This window comes from Calypte anna, chromosome 3 (assembly GCF_003957555.1).
Source record: "Calypte anna isolate BGI_N300 chromosome 3, bCalAnn1_v1.p, whole genome shotgun sequence".
NCBI lineage: Eukaryota > Metazoa > Chordata > Aves > Apodiformes > Trochilidae > Calypte > Calypte anna.
In genome coordinates, this window is record NC_044246.1 from 22,461,278 (window position 1) to 22,479,521 (window position 18,244).

Here is an 18,244-nt window from a genome sequence, read left to right on the forward strand (position 1 = left end):
TAGCAGGAGGGGGGTTTCAGTTTGGCCTGAGCACTGCTTTAAAGTTTGCATAGATTGTCACAGGGAAAACAAACAGAAAGCACAAAAAAAAACCCAGCCAACCGGCCAAAATAACCACCACAAAATTCCACATTCATGAAAGCTAAGCAAAGTCTCTGTGGCAAGGGTTCCGTGACAGATTTGGGATTCTAGCAGAGATCAGGCAAGGGTGAAGGTTCCAGCTGAAAGTGCTCATCTGCCTGGAGTCAAACACAGCTTCATTCCCATCCTGCTCTTCCTCTGTGGCATCAGCTAGAAGGAGGAAGGAGTGGTTCTGGAAGCTGGATCTGGTCCTCGAGGTGGTCAGGCAACCATCGGGGTAGGAGATTACCGTGTAGGAATAATGGCACAGGTAAAGGTACATTTGAAAGCAAAAGTAAGCTATAGACCTGAAGCTTCCTTTCCCATCTGATTAATTAAAATACCCCCACAGGCATTTCTCATAAAGGATGTTCAAATCACATCTTTTCACGACAAAATAGAAGTCCAAAGCTGAAAAATGGCAAAATTCAAGTTCATGTGCAGTGCTTACAGTACCACCAGACCCCTTCCTTCATATATAACTCATAATATGGAACCGCTTTTCCCTCCTGAAGCAGGAAAAAGCAGCTGCTGAAGCCGCAGCAGTGAAAGGCTCCAAAATTAACACATCAGGGTAAGCTCATGTACAACTCAGGGCAGATATTTAATAACAATCCTGCCCTCCCCAGTATTATCCCTGGCAGCTGTCTCTTTTTCTGCAGTAAGTACATTTCTCCCAACAAACTTCTCGAACTGTGGTGTTTCTGAATTGAAGGGAGCTGAAAGCAGCCACTGCTCTGAAGCAGCCATCTTCCAGAGACTTTGACATCAAATAAAGCAGTAGAGATGCCTATTGGGAAGCCTACATTACTGACTCACATGTTAGATATTTAACCACGGTCAATTAAGAAGACAGGGACATTTTCTTTTTTATTCTTTTCAAAGGCTGCTTTTCTTAGGGGGAAAAAAAACCCAAATGCATTTTGCATGATTATCTCTTCATGTAATACTAGAACTGAGCAACTATACTTTTACTTGCACCTGGAATCCAGACAGTTGGAGGCCATCCCTTTACAACCCATTTATTAACCTCTCCTTATACTTGTGCTCTTTGTACTTGTATCTGAGGTTCTGGGAGATAGTGAAAGCATGTTCCTACTAGTCAAATTTCTTCCTAGGAACTGACCTGAGAAAGAAATCCCAACTTAAATGTTTTGAGATTCAAGAGGCCCTTTTATTTTCTCAAGACTGTAGTACTCAATTAAAAACACACCAAAAAAAACCCCACAAAAAAACCCCACAAAAAAAACAAAAACAAAAAAACAAACACCAAACAAAACCCAAACAAACCAGAAACTAAAACAGAAACCAAACCAATCAAACTAAAAAACCCACAAAACCCCCCCACCAGTACATTTATTGTAAAAGAAAGAAAGAAGAAGTATCATCAATGAACACTAGCTATGCCAATTGTATCTTAATATTGCTCAGAAACAGGATTCAGGACATGCAAAGAAAGAAGCCAAGTTAATCTCACGTGCTTTTTGGAGACATATAGATAAAAGGTATTTTTCAGTAATGTGGTTTCGCTCTTCAACTTTTAGATAACAGGGTGAATTCAAGAAAAAGAAGGAAAAAAGGTAAACGTGCTAAAACATGGTACTGTACCTCAGAGGCAACTAACCACACAAAGCAAAGGTCATAAGGAATAATCAGACCTCCTGTTATCAGCAAAGCTACATTTGATCTGGAAAATTGTCAAGCCTGACTTTAGCTCTGGCAAATGGCACATCCACCTCTTTTGTCCAGCAGAGAAAGAAAACGCCAAAGTTACTCCGGGGCTGAACAACTTAAATGCATATCTGAAAAGGGTGTAACTGATGCTATGCTGTGAAACTAAAATAGTCAGTGCATATTTATATACTATTAAATATAGTTAGCAATATTTCCCATTCCCTCCACGTGGAACTCAGAACATCCAGCTTCAAAATTCACCCCCTCTGCTTCCCCCCTCCCCCGCCTCTCCATAGCTGAAGAGATTAGAAAGTGCAGCCAAAGCAGGGGGCAGGGGAATGAGAATGGCAAGAATCTTTATCCCTCATCCCCAAAGTCCCCTAGGCAGTGTTTAATAAACTCAGATGGCCCAATTTCAGGAGCAAACAGCCAGCCAGTTTAGCTAAACTCATTAACAGGTCTTAGGATACTCAGTGGGCTTTTTTTCTTTCTTGGAGAACAAGGAGGAGTAAATCCTGGAATTAAGGTTGTAACAAACTTACAGCTTTTCTGTAGCAAATTTAGAAACACCAAAGTACTCCTGATTTTAATACACCCATCAAATCTAGGTGCTTTAAGTTGTTCTTCAAAAGCCAGGCTGTACTGGCAGAAGCTTTGGACTCACTCCCACAAGTGATTCTTTGCATGCAAGTAACTACTCGACAGCCTAATGAAACTATTCTGAATGCAGAAATTCACAGAACTGGGCCCTTGCCATGACTTTTGGAGAGTCTCAAGTTGGGGCTGGTTTTGTCTTTTACATAAGTATGTGTATGTCCATAGCAAACACCATGATGCAGCAGACACAGGTATTACCAAAAGCTTAGAGTGGATGTTGAAAGTAATCAAGCTAAAATTATACAGGGTTCCACAGAAGCCATTGACTCTGCTGGAAGGGAGACCCTCACAGTACTGTAACTGACCCACTGAGTGTATGAATTAGTTCTGCACTGCACCCTAAATTGCAGATATAATCTAAGAAGTTATTTTAAAATTTCATGTTTCTGGATAAGACATGTACTAAGTGTAAAACATTTCTCCCAGTGATGCTGAGGACATCTCTCACATCTTTGATCAAAAGCATAAGCAATCTAGACACTGAAATACAAACTTACTTTTCCTTAAAATCAATGTTCCATATTTTTTTATTTTAAAAATTCAGGAATGTGATACACAATACAATTAGCTCTCCATCACCGCAGTGTTCATGAGATTCACTGGTTTCATGCTTTGTGGGAAAAAAAATAACAAAATAAAAGAGACTGTGCAGTGTTTTCGAATGCTCCCAGTATTCTTGAACTGTGATCTTCAGAACCAACCAAGCCTGTGTAACAACAGACCAACCAGGTTAAAAAAAAAATCAAGCTCTTATCACAAGCTAGCAGGCTACAGTCAGGTCTCATACAGCCAGAACAAACACGAAAATGGTGTTCCTGCTGCTATACAGCCACCACCTTGACCTGACTCTATATATATTTCAAGGAATTTACCATCGAGGGCTAAAGAGACTCGAGGGCCCCATTACCACCAGCTGGTGGGGCACATGTAACATGGCACATGACAGAGAGGCCGTGCAACTCCCCCTCTGCCCCCATCATCATCATCGTCGTTGTCACATCTGCATCCTGTCCTGATAATAAAAATAAGGTGGGGGAGAGCTTTTTTTTTTGTCTTCTAAGCTAGCCATTGCCTGCAATGGACACAGAAATAGAAAAATATGACTTCTGGTTCACAAAAAAAGATTAAATAGTTACAATGGAATTAGTGACTACCACTCCATCCATTCAGGTGCAGTTACTGAAACTACTAACCAATGATGGCAGCTGTCAAGATGTAGTGGTTGCTTTCTTTTTAGAAGAGCAACAGAAGAGAAGTAAGTCAGGCTTCTCAGTGCTACTATGGTTTGTTTGGGTTTTTTTTCCTAATCAAACTAAAGAGCAGTAGTTCTATAGCGCATTAGTAATACACAGCAGCAACTCATTTCATACTAATGACTGAGATCAATTTTAAACTAGTGAGCAAAATAATTAGTGAAAGTTTACCATAAAAAGCAAGGATACACATTTCCAAAAAAATAGTACTTTGTTCATTTCAAAATTTACTTGGTTAATACTTTGTTATATACTAGCAGTGGTAGCGTATTCTGCAAATGTAGTCTCATACAAGATCTCATTTAACAGTCAACTCTAGATCATATACAGGTAACAGAAGAGTTAGGTAATTCAAACAGAACAAAAACATATAAATACTATATTAACATATTTAAGTTAGTTTATGAGACTATACAAGCATAAACACAGAAAAACTGTGAGTGATGCTGATGGCTGTGCAGCACCAACATCCCCACGGCAGCAGAAAGATGAACTGACCCATCCACACACCGGATGCATCTGAGCTGCTGAGAGGCAAAATAACTGCAGGGTGCTGCACTGCACCCAAGCTAACAAACCCTGTGACAGCAGGCTCCTGTGACACTGGACTCAGGTCCTCTATTTTTCCAATGCTTTGGCATGAAGCATTTGTCCAAGGCAGGGGCACATGGGACAGTGCTGGTCTGGCCCTGTGGGCTGCACAGGTAACACACAACACCAGGAATCCACTCATGGATAATCAAGAGTTGACTGCAATGCTCTCCTGAGAAGTTGGGCAAGACCACTGATGTGACCTGGGCCAATCCAGGTCTGACAAGCAGCAGACTGTTTTGAACTACTTAGGAGCAATTATCATACAAGATGTAATAGAAATGCAAACTAGGGAGGTGTTCTGTATCTTAAGGCAAAGCTACATTGCCTTCACTAACAAAACATTCTTTTTTTAAAAAATTTACATTTAAATACTGTTAAAAACCTGAAAACCACAGCATCAAAGAATTTCATAAGGCCAAAACTATCCTCAGTTCCCTATGTTGTGCCTAGGTATTGCAATACATTTGTAAAAGGAGTAAATACCATGTAATCCAGTATCTTACATTCCTTCCAGTGCCTTCCAGTAACAGATCTGAGAGCTCTTCACACATGAGTTAAGCCTCACAACACCCCTGTGAGGTAGGTATGATCCCCATTTTAAGACAGGGAAACCGAGGCAGAATGTTTATCATGTCCAGAGTCATAGAGCAAACCATGGAAGATCTGAGCTGTTTTCCAGTTTTGAGCACAGAAGCAGTCAATTAAATCACAAGTCATTATTTCCCATATGTAACTTGAGGGTGGACTGAAAGGGTCGGGGGGTTAGCTTAGCCTTCTTACATGTTTTATCTTCAACTCTTATCTAGTTTCTGCCAAATTTAATCCAAATACCAGTTTCTCCTTTGTTGGGGTGTAAATTGGCAGCATACTGTAACAGCTTCTTTAGAGCCAGTTGTCAATTAACTGAGTTAACATTTTGAACAACAGACTCAGGTATTTAGTAAGTGAAATTACGTGATATATAAATAACTCTAAGTGTGAAATACAGTGAATGAAATCCTACTCCTTGTTTCACTTCCTCAAAAGTCACTGGGAGGCTCCTGAGGACACGGTGAGGACCAGGACTGCAGTCACAGCAAGTGCTTACTGACACACTCAACTACAAGCAAAACACACCACTGAATTGCTTGTTGCAGAGGCTACAGTCTATGCTTAAAAGCATGAGTTACACTGTCAGTGTTGGCAGACTTTCCCTGGTAGAACACTTCTTGACATAACTAATTCTTTTACCTTGGTAAACTGAGCAGAGTTAAAAGTGAAGCTCCAGCTCTTCATTCATAGCACTGTAAGTCAAGGATTCTTTAAACTTCAAAGACTTTTGTGACCAGACACAACTTGAAAATAAGGAAAAACACCAGAAAATCCATAAAAAATGAAAGTATGCATTACTTTATCAGTCTCACATCTTCATCACAGAGCAGTATACAGTAGCTTGAACTTCCATTCTTGTAAGAGAAAAAAAAAAAACCCTTTCACATCTGGTATTTTCACAAGCAGTTGATTTGAATTACCTTTCTACCAGAAAAAGGGGGGACAGCTTCTAACAATCATGTGGTGGTCTCTTTAGAATATGTTACAGGAGAAATTCAAAAGAAATGCATTCACATTCGTTCTTATATAGGTTTAAGAAAAATAAGTGAAATTGCCAAGTGGTTTCCAGTTTTAAGTAGCTGTATCTTTAAAAACATTCTATGAACTTTGGTTTCCTTAGGGCTTCTAAATAAACAATATATTAAAATATCTACAAATCAAATACCAAAGGAAGGAGCAGGTCCAAGAAATCTGTAACACAAATTGAGTTCCTACATGCTTATCCCTCAAATACCTTGTTAGTGGAAAAAAAATTTTAATGTGAAGCACAGCAAAAAGTGTCTCTGCTGAAATGTTGAAACTGGTTTTCTGAAGTTGTTACAGCATTGGTGCACTTTCTGTCTGTCTCAGAACAAAGTCAACAAAAACCACATTGTATCATAACAGTGACATCGTGTTCTTTAGAACAAGCATTCTAGATTTAGCAGTATGACAAGAACAAGGACTTCAGCAATTACACTACTTGGCAAAATTGCATCTCAAACGTCTGTCTCTTCCTCTTGCAGTACAGCTGTTGTCAAAGTCACCAAACTCAGGCAGCACCATTCAGGGAATTACAAAGATGATTCAAACTGCTCGTTTTGGTCAATGTTTGCCTCCAGCTTAACTGAAGGGATGCTCTCTGACTTAGTCCTCCTAGTTTTTGAAAATTCAATGACGACTTCTGAACAAGAAATACTAAGCGACGAAGATTTTTCTGTCTTCTTTGCAATACTATCTTCTCCCGTTCCACAACACTGCTTCAAAGCACACTGAGTTCTGCAAGGAAACTCACATTTCCCTCTCCCTGATTCAGAGCCAACTCTGGCAAACTCAGGCTGAATGGTAGTTGCATGAATCCCTTCGTCATGAAAGATCTCTTTTATGCGCTTTGCCACCATCATGTACGTGGAAGGGTCAGGACACTTTATGTGAGCAGTGCCAATGATCCTACTGCCTGCCAGCTGCCAGATGTGCAACTCATGGACTGCTTCAACCCCTTCAAGGGTACGTAATTTCGAGTTCAAAGAATGAACATCTATATCCTTGGGAACAGTCTGTAGCAGTATAAGGGCTGACTCCCTAAGTAATGGGTAAGTTGTGTAAAGGAGTATACAGACCATGATCAAACAAAGGACGGGATCTAAGTATAGCAACCAGCATGGACCAGCCACCGTAATGCTCTCTTGCTCAGACTTGTTTGCTCTGCTAAGTGTTTGGGATAAAGTAGCATTTTCCGTGCAGTGATTACTGACACATGGATTAAAGCACGGCCCATCTCTGGGGCATGGATTCCACAAACCATAAAAGAGCAAGGCATTCACTACAACAATGACTGAACCTAAGGCATCTCCAAAAACATGCAGAAAAACTCCACGCATGTTAAGCTGTGCACTAGAGTCTTCTTCAACCTCCTCTACATCCAGAGGATAATGACCAGCATTCCCATTCACTTGTAGGTCAGTCATGTCGTCTTTCAAATCGCCTGACAAGAAAACAATAACATGATTAGGTATATGCTATAATGCACATTACAATAATGCCATACAGAATAATAACCAAACATCAAGCTCCCCATGTTGAGTACAAAACTGAAAAGCAAGCAGCTCTACTCATATAACAGCTCTACCCATAGCAACATTTTGTCTGGCTGAGAAATACTCTGTTGTCCAAATAAGTGAGTTAAATAGTCTAGAAGGCACTTGTTTCTACATAAAGCTTAAAGGTGTAGAATGGTCAAGTGTGAAGATAATAGCATTTTAACTTATTCTACTGAAAAACTTTTCCCATTTTCCATCTGTTTAACCATTTGACTACTCACTGTTAATTTCTTAAAACACAGAATTTCAGAGCACCTATACAAAAGCTGGTTAAATAGCTACATAACTTACATTTGTTCTCTCTTCTGAAAAATGAGGCTAATCACATTGCTAAAATCTCTTAAATCATAGGACTGCATTGCTATTTTATATTAAAATTTTTGAGTCCAGAAGATTAAAAGCTGTCTGGGTATTGCTTTATAGTAACTTTTTCTCAAGTTTAGGAGTTAATTTCCAAAAGATTTCTAAATTCAAGGAAAGCAAAATTTTTCTGAGATGGCATATGAAGTCAGAACAGCTGTGAGATACAATGACCTGAGTTTTTAGGTCTGAACTGCAGAATTATCAGCAGTATTCACTGCAGGACAGTCTAGGTTACCACCAAAGATCTCAGAGGCTATTAACTACTTATTTATATTTCAGAATACATAAAAACAGCAGTGAGTGACATACAGCTGTTGAGTGACATACATTTCTTGATGCCTAAAGCCACATGCAATGCATAAGTGAACATTTTAGTGCCCTCCTTTGTCAAACCCGCCTGCAATATTACTGCTCCATCCCACCTAAATAGCTATATAGGAATAAATGTACACATAACTATAGAGAAGAATGTTTTCTGAAAGAGAAACATCTTCCATTGTTCAAAATTAAAAGCGTTTTTCGCGTTTGATCTCCTACTTTCCTCCAAAAGTGTTTCCTCAATGTTAAAGAAATGTAGCAAGTACTGTCCACTGGCCTGATAAACTGGAAGACGGAGCTGCTACTTCAGTGGTTATTCAGTTCACAGCTCTGTAAACATTAACAGGTTAGTATGACCCACTCTGCTCTCATGACTGTGATTCTGTAATCATAATCATAAAGTGTCTACAAGTTCTTTCCTCTCTGAAGGAGGGTGAGCTCCTACAAAGGCAGCAAAGCGAGTCAGTTCCATGCCCCAGGCTCACAAACTCATGCACATAGTTATGTCCTAAAGCTCCAGCTACATTTTCCACACAGCTTCTAGGAGCTACAAGAGTTCGGGACCTGTAACTTTACAGAAAAATAAATAAATTAAAGGAAAATATCTCAGGTTACAGAGTTCAGACCTCAAGGTCCACGAGGAGAGCAAGGAAAGAGGAACTTTTCTGTAGCTGCTGCACACCAAGTACTCGCTGAAAACAGGATTTGGAAAGTCAGTAGACCTATATGTAAAGGTGAGTAACAGGAAACAGTTCCAGAAAGACAGATTTTTAGGTATTTTTTTTAGTGGCAAAACATTAGAATGTGTACATTTGATATATGCTCCTTTAAATCTAACTATAAACTGATTACTTTATGTGGAGTATATGCACAAAGATAACTGCAGGACTAGCCCCCTAAGGCTATCTCCAGCTTTCCACTTCCACTTTGGGAAATCAGGGTCTACCCCTTTGTGCAGTTCCCAGTGAAAGCAAAGTAGCATTCTCAGTCATTTCCCTAGTCCTTCACCTACACATCTTACAGCTACAACTCAAGCACCCTTACCTGTAACATTTACATGGGTAAACTATGAATACCTCCATCCATTACATAATCATGGCAGGGCACAGAAGGAAATACAAACTTATTTCAAAGTTTAACTGTGACCAAAATTATGCCCTATTACCATCTAAATACCCACAACAAATTATTTGTTATTGCCAGGGCATCCACGAGAAATTCCAGACAGCGTAGCTCAAAATAACAGGCATTTAATCCATGCCATAAGTTAATCTTTTAGTTTAGAACAAGTCCAAAGCTTGGCTAAAAGCACAACTTTTAACCACGTTTCACCGTCAAAGAAAAATTCACAAGCCACGGTCTCTATCAGCTCAACACTTACGGGAGTTTTACATCTTTTAGAACTAATTATTAGGATACCTTTGCTGTTATTATATGGTCAAGATAACGGTGTGCTATCTTTACAGGAACTTTCGTATCTTCTTGCAAAACCTGCCTTTTCAAAACCAACATGGACTCATAACACTAGGGAGAAACTGCAAAGTTTCTCCATCCTTAACTGGAGTCTACTACCTCAGAAAAAAATGGAACTGAAGCAAAGTTCACTCTCCTCAATCAAAGCTCAATTTCAGCTGAAAGAGTTGTCTGTTGTCACCCTGAAGAGAAAGGAGATACATGGGATCTGTAGATTGAAACCCCTTCTTCCTGGTAACAGGGATGCCATATGATAAGCAGAGAAAGGGCAATTAGGTATCTCTCTCTGCTAGCACGAAGTACTTGACTTCGACTAACTAACTTCAAAACAAACTATCCAGGCTTCTGGATCCGCTAAAAAAATAACCCAAGAAATTCCTTCCCACAAAATAGTCAGTTTGATCACAGCTGGGAAGGGGTGAGATTTTAAATTTATCTCTGTGTGCAGGCGAGTGGGAAGGTGCTGGCTTTAGAAAGCTAATTCTAAGAAACCACGCGTGTACTCTGCCACCGGTGAACTCCACATGCAGTGCCTACTGCACGACTTGAACAGCTCTGACTGGTAACTTCCAAGCTTTCTTCCTATTAATACGGATGTCATGGAGAAGTACAGTATTGCAATGGAATACACCTCAGTATGTTACATTCAGGTTGAGGTTATCTTCTTCTCAGATAACCAACCTAAAGGAGAGACGAGGCTCTTAGGCCCAAGGTGTTGCGCTGGGCTCTATTTGATGTGCAGCGGCTTCAGAAGGCATTAGGGCAACGTCTTGTGACAGCTTGTGTCGCTAGGCTAAAAAACCACTTGTCATGTGCCTTCTCTACCGGCACCAACTTTTTCCAAGGCAAACTGCTTTACCCTCCGACTCTTCCCCACAACTTGGGGCGTTGCTTTTAGCACTTGAAGGAAAGCTGTGAGACAGAGGTGCAAGGGTCTGCGCTCAAAGTTTCCTGCCTCTTCCCCAGGAGGAAGGATGGGTGGTCTCCCTTAAGCCTGCACCAGGTGGAGCAGGATGCCCACCACCTTCCTCAGGGACATGACTTCTCTCCTACTTTCCTGACACCTCTATGCGAGGATGGGACAGAGGCATCGAAGGACTTACCCAGCTTCTCCTGGCTGACTCCGTTGGAGCTGCTACAGTTCTCCACCAAGGTGCTGGTCTCCTCCCGGTGCAGCGCGGCTTCTCCATCCCCGGGGGCCTGCTCGGGCTTGGGGCCGCTGCGGGAGTGATGCCTGCCGCTGTGCGAGTGCCCGTGGCCGTGAGAATGCCCGTGCCCCCCGACTCCGTGGTGGTTGAAGAGGCAGAGCCCCAGCAGGTTGATGATGAGACCCGCCACCCCCACGCCGATGACCACCAGCGGCTGCTGGATCTCGTGTGGCTCCGTGAAGCGCTCAATGGCCTCCAGCAGGATGGTGAAGCAGAGGGCGGTAAGGAAGACGGCGTTGACGAGGGCGCCCATCACCTCGGCCCGCACCCACCCGAAGGTGTTCTTCTTGGTGGCGCGGGTGCGCTGGGCGAAGCGCACGGCCACCAAAGCCACGACCAGGGCCATGACATCGGAGAGCATGTGGAAGGAGTCGGAGAGCATGGCCAGCGACGACGTGACCCGGCTCACCACCACCTCCACCACGAAGAAGAGGAAGGTGAGCGCCAGCATGCACAGCAGCCGCGCCCGCCGGTTCTGACACCACCGCGGCCCGCCCGTCCCCTTCGCCGCCATCCCCCCGCACATCGCGCCGGGGCGGCGGCGGCGGCAGCAGCAGCAGCGGCGGCGGCGGCGGCAGCTGCCGGCCCGGCTCGGCGTGAGGTGCGAGGCGAGCAGCCGGTAGTCGGCGCGGCGAGCGGCCCGCGGGCGCGGCGGATCCCCCGAGGAGGACGAGCGCGGCCCCTTCCCCGGTGCCGGCGGCCCGGACACCGCCGCTCCCTCCGCTATCACCGGGCGAGCAAACTTTGCACCCGAGCCCCCTCACTCTTTCCACACGGAACCCGAGCCGGCACGGACACGCCCCCCCGCCCGCGCCCCATTGGACACCGCCCCCCCCTCCGCTCCGCCGGGGCCGCCCGCCCCCGCCCCGCACCTCGCTCGCCATTGGCCAGCGCCCCCTCGCGACAGTCGGCCCCGCCCCTCCTGGTACTGCCCGTTGGCCGCCGCCGCCCCGCCCTACCGGGTCGGGCCGGAGGAGGGGGGCGGGGCAGGGCGTGACGTCCCGGGAGGGGCGCTTCCGATTGGCCGAGCCCCTCCGCCTCCCTAACCCCCCCCCGCTCTCGCTGTCCCGCCGGGTCCCGCCCCGCGGCGAGCGGGACTCGTGCAAAAGGTGCGCTCGCTTCACACGGCCCCCACCGCCGCGCGCTCGGGGCGGGGCTCCCCCTGCGGGCCGGGCCGGGTGCAGGGCGCGTTCAGATGGGGCCGCAGGGTCGGGGAGGGCAGGGGGTGTGACGTCACGCTGCCGAGCGGGGGCCTTTGTGGCGTCACACGGCGGGGCCGTTAGGGCAGTGCCGGCCGCCTCCTGAGGGGGGGGGGCTGGGGAGGGGTCGGGGCTGTGGGTGGCAGCGGGTGGCCCTGCCCCCGGGGGTGGGTGCGGCCCGCCCAGCCCCCTCCTCCGGCCGGCGCGGCGGGGCGGAGACGAGCCCCGGGAGGCGGCTGACGCCGGCGAGGGTCGCCATGGGGGCCAAGGGTGTGTGTGTGTCTACGGGGGGATGGATGTTGCGCCGATACTGCGAAACCCGGGTGTCGGGCAGGGGCCGCGGTCGGTCACCCTTTGACCTCCGGCAGCCTGTCCTCGGTGCCTTCTCCCGGTCCCGCCCGGTCCCCTGTCTGTGCCGAAGCCCCGGCTTCCCGCCGAGTGTGTTTTGTTCCTGTTGGGTTACACACGTGGAAAGGAGCCGAGGCGCCAGAAGCGGTCCCTCGGCTTCTGCCTCCTCGTAGAGGGGGACGGAACCGGCCACCGGCCCGCAAGCTGCGCCAGGTCGGCACCCATCCCCATCTGCCAAAGCAGAGGGCACGTTTTCTGACTGCCACACGCCCCATAGGACACCTTATGCCCTCCCTAGCTCCTAGTTTTGTCTGAAGATTGGCCTTTTTGCAGGGGGAGTTTATTTAATTTTTTCCTGTTTGTGTCGCCGAGTGCAGTAGGATGAGTGGTAAGGCAGTGGTAACTGATGAGCAGTTGCAGATTTGGAGAGAAGAAACTAATTTTGCTTGAGGAAGCTTTGAAAAGCTGTAATATGGACAAAAACATCAATACGGTAAAAAAACTCGTCCCCAGATCGTATTTGTTGCATTAAACTTGTAGCTAGAAAGGGAAAGCAAATATTTTCAGACAAACAGGAAAAAAGCACCAACATAATAGCAAGAAAGAACAAAACACCAAAACCTAAAACCATTAATAATTTTAAAAAGCAGAGCTGACCTCTGCATTTGCTTGCTGTGTACCCTGTAGCCAACAAACATGGCACCAAGAGGGAGAGGAGTCCAGGAATCTTCATGACCAGAAAATGGAGGACAAACAAATCGCTATAGCTATTCACAGCTGTAGAGGTGTAGCTGTGTGTGTTAATATAAGGATGCAGTAAGAAAACTGGTGCCTTGAAAAGAAAGAACAAGAATGGAAAAGTCTGCTGCTATACTTGGAAGTTCCAAAGAGATGATGGTTCAGGGTCCATACAGAGGTTCCTGACAGATGGATTTGGACAGTTGGATCATTTCATTAATAAATTGACAGAAGGTCAATGTTTTCACAAGAAAAGTTACCAACAAGTGTAACCAAGAGCAGTACTTCAGGACAGGCTTTGCCTAAGCTCAGCAGAGTCCCAGCGAGTCCACATCTGTCGACCACATTGCTCTGTTCTGTGCATGCCACCCCCTCTTCACTTGTGCTGTCGTGTTGTGCTCTTCCCATCACAGACCCAGCTTGGGCACCAGAGCCACTGCTTTGCTGACTGTGATCCTGGAGCCTGGTTTCTCTGTGTTTCTGCACGTGTCAAAAACAAGGTCTGCTACGTTCTGTTTCATGGTGGAAACCCATGTGGAACGCTTTAATGACCATCATCAAGAGTACTGTAGGAGAGTCAGTAATTAGATTGCTCTAACATTCTTCTCTTCTCTTTGGGCTTTCTATATGCCATATTATCATTTAATAAGGTGTAAATAACCAGGAAGCTGACCAGCAATTACACACTGAAATGGAACATGCCCCTGTCTCCTTCTCACCCCCACACAAGGCCATTAGTTAATAAGGAAAAATTACACAAATTTAGTATATATGGGTCAAAGAAACTGGTACAACTCAAACCGTTTTTTAATTCCTGCAGGTGTGGCAGGTTGTAATTTTACAGGGATTGTAGTTAATCCAATGGAATTTAGCTAGGAAGGAAGGGAGGTCAAGGAGTTTGTACTCCCCTGTTTGTCATTCCACTTCAGGAATTTCTGAATACAAGTGTTAGGGGCAACCAAGTGTTAGTTGGTTGCCCCTGGATGCAATGATAGTTTTCTGGATCAAAAGTACTTGGTCCCCTCCTGCATGGAATAAACAGGATATAAATATCAGTACCACCCTCAGGAATAGGACTTAATCGACACTGAATATAAACCGTCAAGAGCTTTGACTGACTTACAGGAAGGGAGTTTTGGCTTTTTTTATCTTCTTTCTTGGTATGTAAGCAAAGTCTAGGTCAATTTGTGATGCTTCTGACAGTTCTTACCACAAGACCTGCTAAGCTGCTCTAGGGTACCATACTATTTGGTCTCTTTTGTTTGTGGTCCTGCCCATGTCCAGGATAGCTTCTCTACCTGCTGTCACAGGCTGAATACTGAATTCCTCTTGGAACCAAAAGTCACAAGACATGGGCGATTTACTTTGGGAGAGTGGGAGGGCACACTTTCTTCCTAGGCAGGAAGTAATAATGGTTCCTCAAGTCTTCTACTGCTCCCCAATGAGTAGGAGTATAGTTTTGTCCCACAGACAGGACCTTCATTGGCTTCAAATACAGAGACTTGGATTAATAATCCCCTGTGGCAGCCCAGTCCCACTGCAGGACATGTCAAGCATAGACCAGCAGCTGAACCACGCAAGAGTTCATGTGTCTATCTCTTCCCCAGAATCTCATGAACCAGGGTGCTATACACTGCTGTTCCCAGGCTTTTCTATTGTATTACCAAACGTCAGCATCCAAGAAGAACAGGGTTAGTTCCTAAAGTTAGGGCTGTGCATCTGGCAACATTATAAATTTTAAGGTTAAAGGGAAAGGGACTGATAAAGGTACCTAATGAAGGCATAAGTGGTTTGTTACAGCAGAACATTTTGTTCCTGCCTATTCTTTTGAGAATACTATGTCTTCAGGGAGAACTCTGGGGCTTTTGCTGTTTTGATTGGGTTTTTTTAGGCTTCCAGGCATTGTTCATGACTCACCCAATTCTTTCTTGGCTCAGCTTCCGATCTGCACACATGGAGGGGCCTGTCTCCAAATCTGTTTGCTCGCCATGCTCTGTGGTCCAAGGGGAGGAGTAACTGAATCTTCTGTATGCAGCTTCATAACACCCCCAAAACAGGGTGATGGGCTAGAGGAAGGCTGAACAGAAAGCTGCTGCTTGTCACCTGTTCTGAAATAAAATGTTTTGTGCTGGGCGCTGCTGAGCTCTCCTAAATCAGCTGAGCACTGTGGGAAGAGTGGGACTTTGCCTGGGAGATTCACTGTTACTCAGCATGCTTGCTGAGCAAATAAAGTCACTGCCTTTTAGTTTGAATTTCTGCATAAGCTTACAAGTGGTGAGAGCTCAGCCATGGAGGGTTTTTCACCACTCTGTGTCTTTCCACTTGGAAAAGGTGAAACCCTGTCTACAAACCACTAACACGGTCACATATTACAGCGCATACCGCCTCCTTTTAACACTTAACTTGTTCCCTTTCTGTGCAGTCATCAGACCTCTCTGCTCCTAATAAAGGCTTGTGGGACTCTGGCAAACATGACTCCATCTGTCTGTTCCACTTCAAGGCTGTCAGTGTTCATTTTAGGCTGTGTTTCTTGCGGGCAATCTCTCTCTGTTAGCTGTCCCTACAAGGTTTCTTCAAATTAGATCCAGTAAGCCACACCAAAGCGAGCAGAAGCAGTCACTGTCCAGTTACCTACATAAACAAGTTTGTTCCTTCTAATGAAAAACAATACAAATGGAAAGTGAGTGTTACTATTCACATAGCTGCATGCCAAATTCACTGTTACATCCTGATTCAGGAAAGCAGCTTTATCAAGGAAAGGACTTAAACATGTGTTTGCAGTTAATTAAAAGGCCTTCTTTGAGCAGAGGTGAACTAAGCATGTGCTTACATGCTTTTGCTTGTGACTTCTGCAGAAAGACTATAGCTGTAATTGGCATTCAGATAGAAAAAGAAGACTGTCTCACTCTATAGAGAGATTTCTTCTACCTGGTTACTCTCCCAGTGAAATACGGACCCTCTGGAAGCCAGTGGCAGAACTCCAGACAAGTTGAGGCTATACTTCTGAACCTTGCAAACCCCACTTCTTCCCCTTCCAAAATCTTTTCTGCCTATTAAAGAAACAATGGTTTTATAAGTTTGCCTTTCTTATGTCCAGATTTGATCTTTGCTTTCGAAGTTAGTTATTTTGCTTTCTTAATATCAGTCTGTTTACTTGATCCAATGGCATTTGGCAGCCTGCAGCTGCTTCATAACTTCTGGCACAATTAGCTGCACAGCCAATCTATAAATGTTTTTAATGAACATGCTTGGGTTTTTTTAGTGGATTTAAGAGCATTTCCTGGCTGCTTTGGTTACCACTTTGTCTTCTTCTGGTACAAACAGCATTTTCTTAAAATTCACAACTAGGCAGGCGAAATTGTTGCTTTATTCAGCTGTGAAGTTAATGCTAACAAGGTATTAGTTAAAGCTAATACCTTATTCAGCCAATGCTCAAGTGTATCTTACTAGAAAAATCACCACCATATCAATCATTAAAGGAAAAAAAAGTCAGAAAAAATATGTTATTTTTCACTTTTGCACACAGTGTGGCTCTCCTGGAAAGACAGTAACAATGATTCAACTGAGATGGTAAAATTCGGTAAATATGGAATTCATGGAATGTTTAAAAATGTCTTTGCAGCTGATTGCTCGTTAACATTTTTAATTATTAGTGAAACAAATTATCCATGCGGCATTTTCAATAAATCATACTGCTTAGCTGTGTCTTTTATTATCTTTAGAAAGAACATGAGATTGGTAGCTCTAATCTAAGCCAATCATTTTGGCCTTGTGGCAATGAGTATCAGTGAATCACCAGGGATTTGCTGAGGATGGACACTGAGGGTGCTGTGTGCTAATCACAGTGGTGCCTCCTCCAACCACCTGCCTACAGCATCAGACCCTGTGAGAGAACATACAATATCTTCTGGCATCAAAGCTGGTTATTTGGGGGTGGGAGTTCCACTGTCACTGTAGGATACTGGATTTCATTGGTGTAGGATTTCTAAAGGTCTCTTGCTGTAGAAAGTTGCTCAGATCCTTTGAGATAAGTCCCTAGAAGTCCCTACAAGAACAGCTAATGCTGTAGGGAAATTATAAACGTGCACATTCTGGCATTTGAAAAGTCAGTTCAAAACTAGCTCAGCAAGTGCAGCTTTCAGTCGTGTGAGGCTGAAGAACACCTGTGCAACGCTGCCAATAAAGAAATGTCCTATGGTGACACATTTTGCTCTGAGAAGAGGCCATGCTTGTACACCTCTGTCTCCTGGGAGCTCGGTGACATCAAGGGCACACTGCAAAGATCTGATTTCAGTCCTGAGGACTGAACGAGGCAATATGAGAACCTGGTACAAGAACAGTATTGGCCACAAAGAGGAAGATCCCCAGGCAAACTCGATGGAAAGCCATCACACTGGGGATTTGCAGCTGACAGGGTGGTTCCTGAACAGCCATGAGCATTGGATATGGCAGATCCCATTGCTTCTGTGCTGTAGGACAGGCAAACAGCCTGGTGGCACAGGACTAGCAGCAGAGCATGCTCAGGCATGGGGGCCTCCATGCAGCACACGTTCACAGGCTCCCACCTGACCCAGCACCAACAGGTCTGATCTGGAGGGCAGCCTCGGGCTCATCCCCAGGTACACCTGGTGCTTCCAGCCAGCTCATCTGCCCACACAGCTCTGCAGCTCTTGCTGCCACAACACGCAGCAGACAAGATCTGCATCCATCTGTCTCGGTAACACCAGGTCACTTTCATGTAAAGGCCTTCCAGTGGCCTAGCGTGCTTGTCATTTTACCATTTATATATTAGACATGAATTGCGTCATCTTCAGATGGGTGTATTTCCCTTTATTACACAAGTGGATGTATCAGTGGGGGGAAAAAAAAGCAAATGTTTGTTTTGCTGCTTCAAGTGTTTTTGCTAAATCCCATTTAGTCTGTAGATGCTGTTGATAGCTGTTTCATCAGCTGTTAACCAAGCTTATGACAAAGGCTGCCCTTTCTAAGCTGAAAATATGTAAAGATGCCATTCTACCATATGGTGTCATATGATCAGTGCCATCTACCAAAACCAAGTTTGTAACTGCCATAAACATTTTCTTCAGATGACTATTTTGGGACCTGCTTGGTCCCAAAATCACCTTTGC

At 44.7% G+C, this 18,244-nt stretch overlaps 1 protein-coding gene across 1 annotated transcript; it reads right to left on the reverse strand.

Annotated features, from left to right (window-relative positions):
* Nucleotides 1-3,914: 3,914 nt before the first annotated feature.
* SLC30A1 (solute carrier family 30 member 1) lies at nucleotides 3,915-11,566 on the reverse strand. The gene is made up of 2 exons (XM_008496600.2): nucleotides 10,726-11,566; nucleotides 3,915-7,353 (listed from the first exon to the last, which is right to left on the reverse strand). Exons 1-2 carry the CDS (start codon nucleotides 11,354-11,356, stop codon nucleotides 6,443-6,445), a joined length of 1,542 nt encoding a protein of 513 aa, XP_008494822.2. The 5' UTR covers nucleotides 11,357-11,566; the 3' UTR covers nucleotides 3,915-6,442.
* Nucleotides 11,567-18,244: the final 6,678 nt, after the last annotated feature.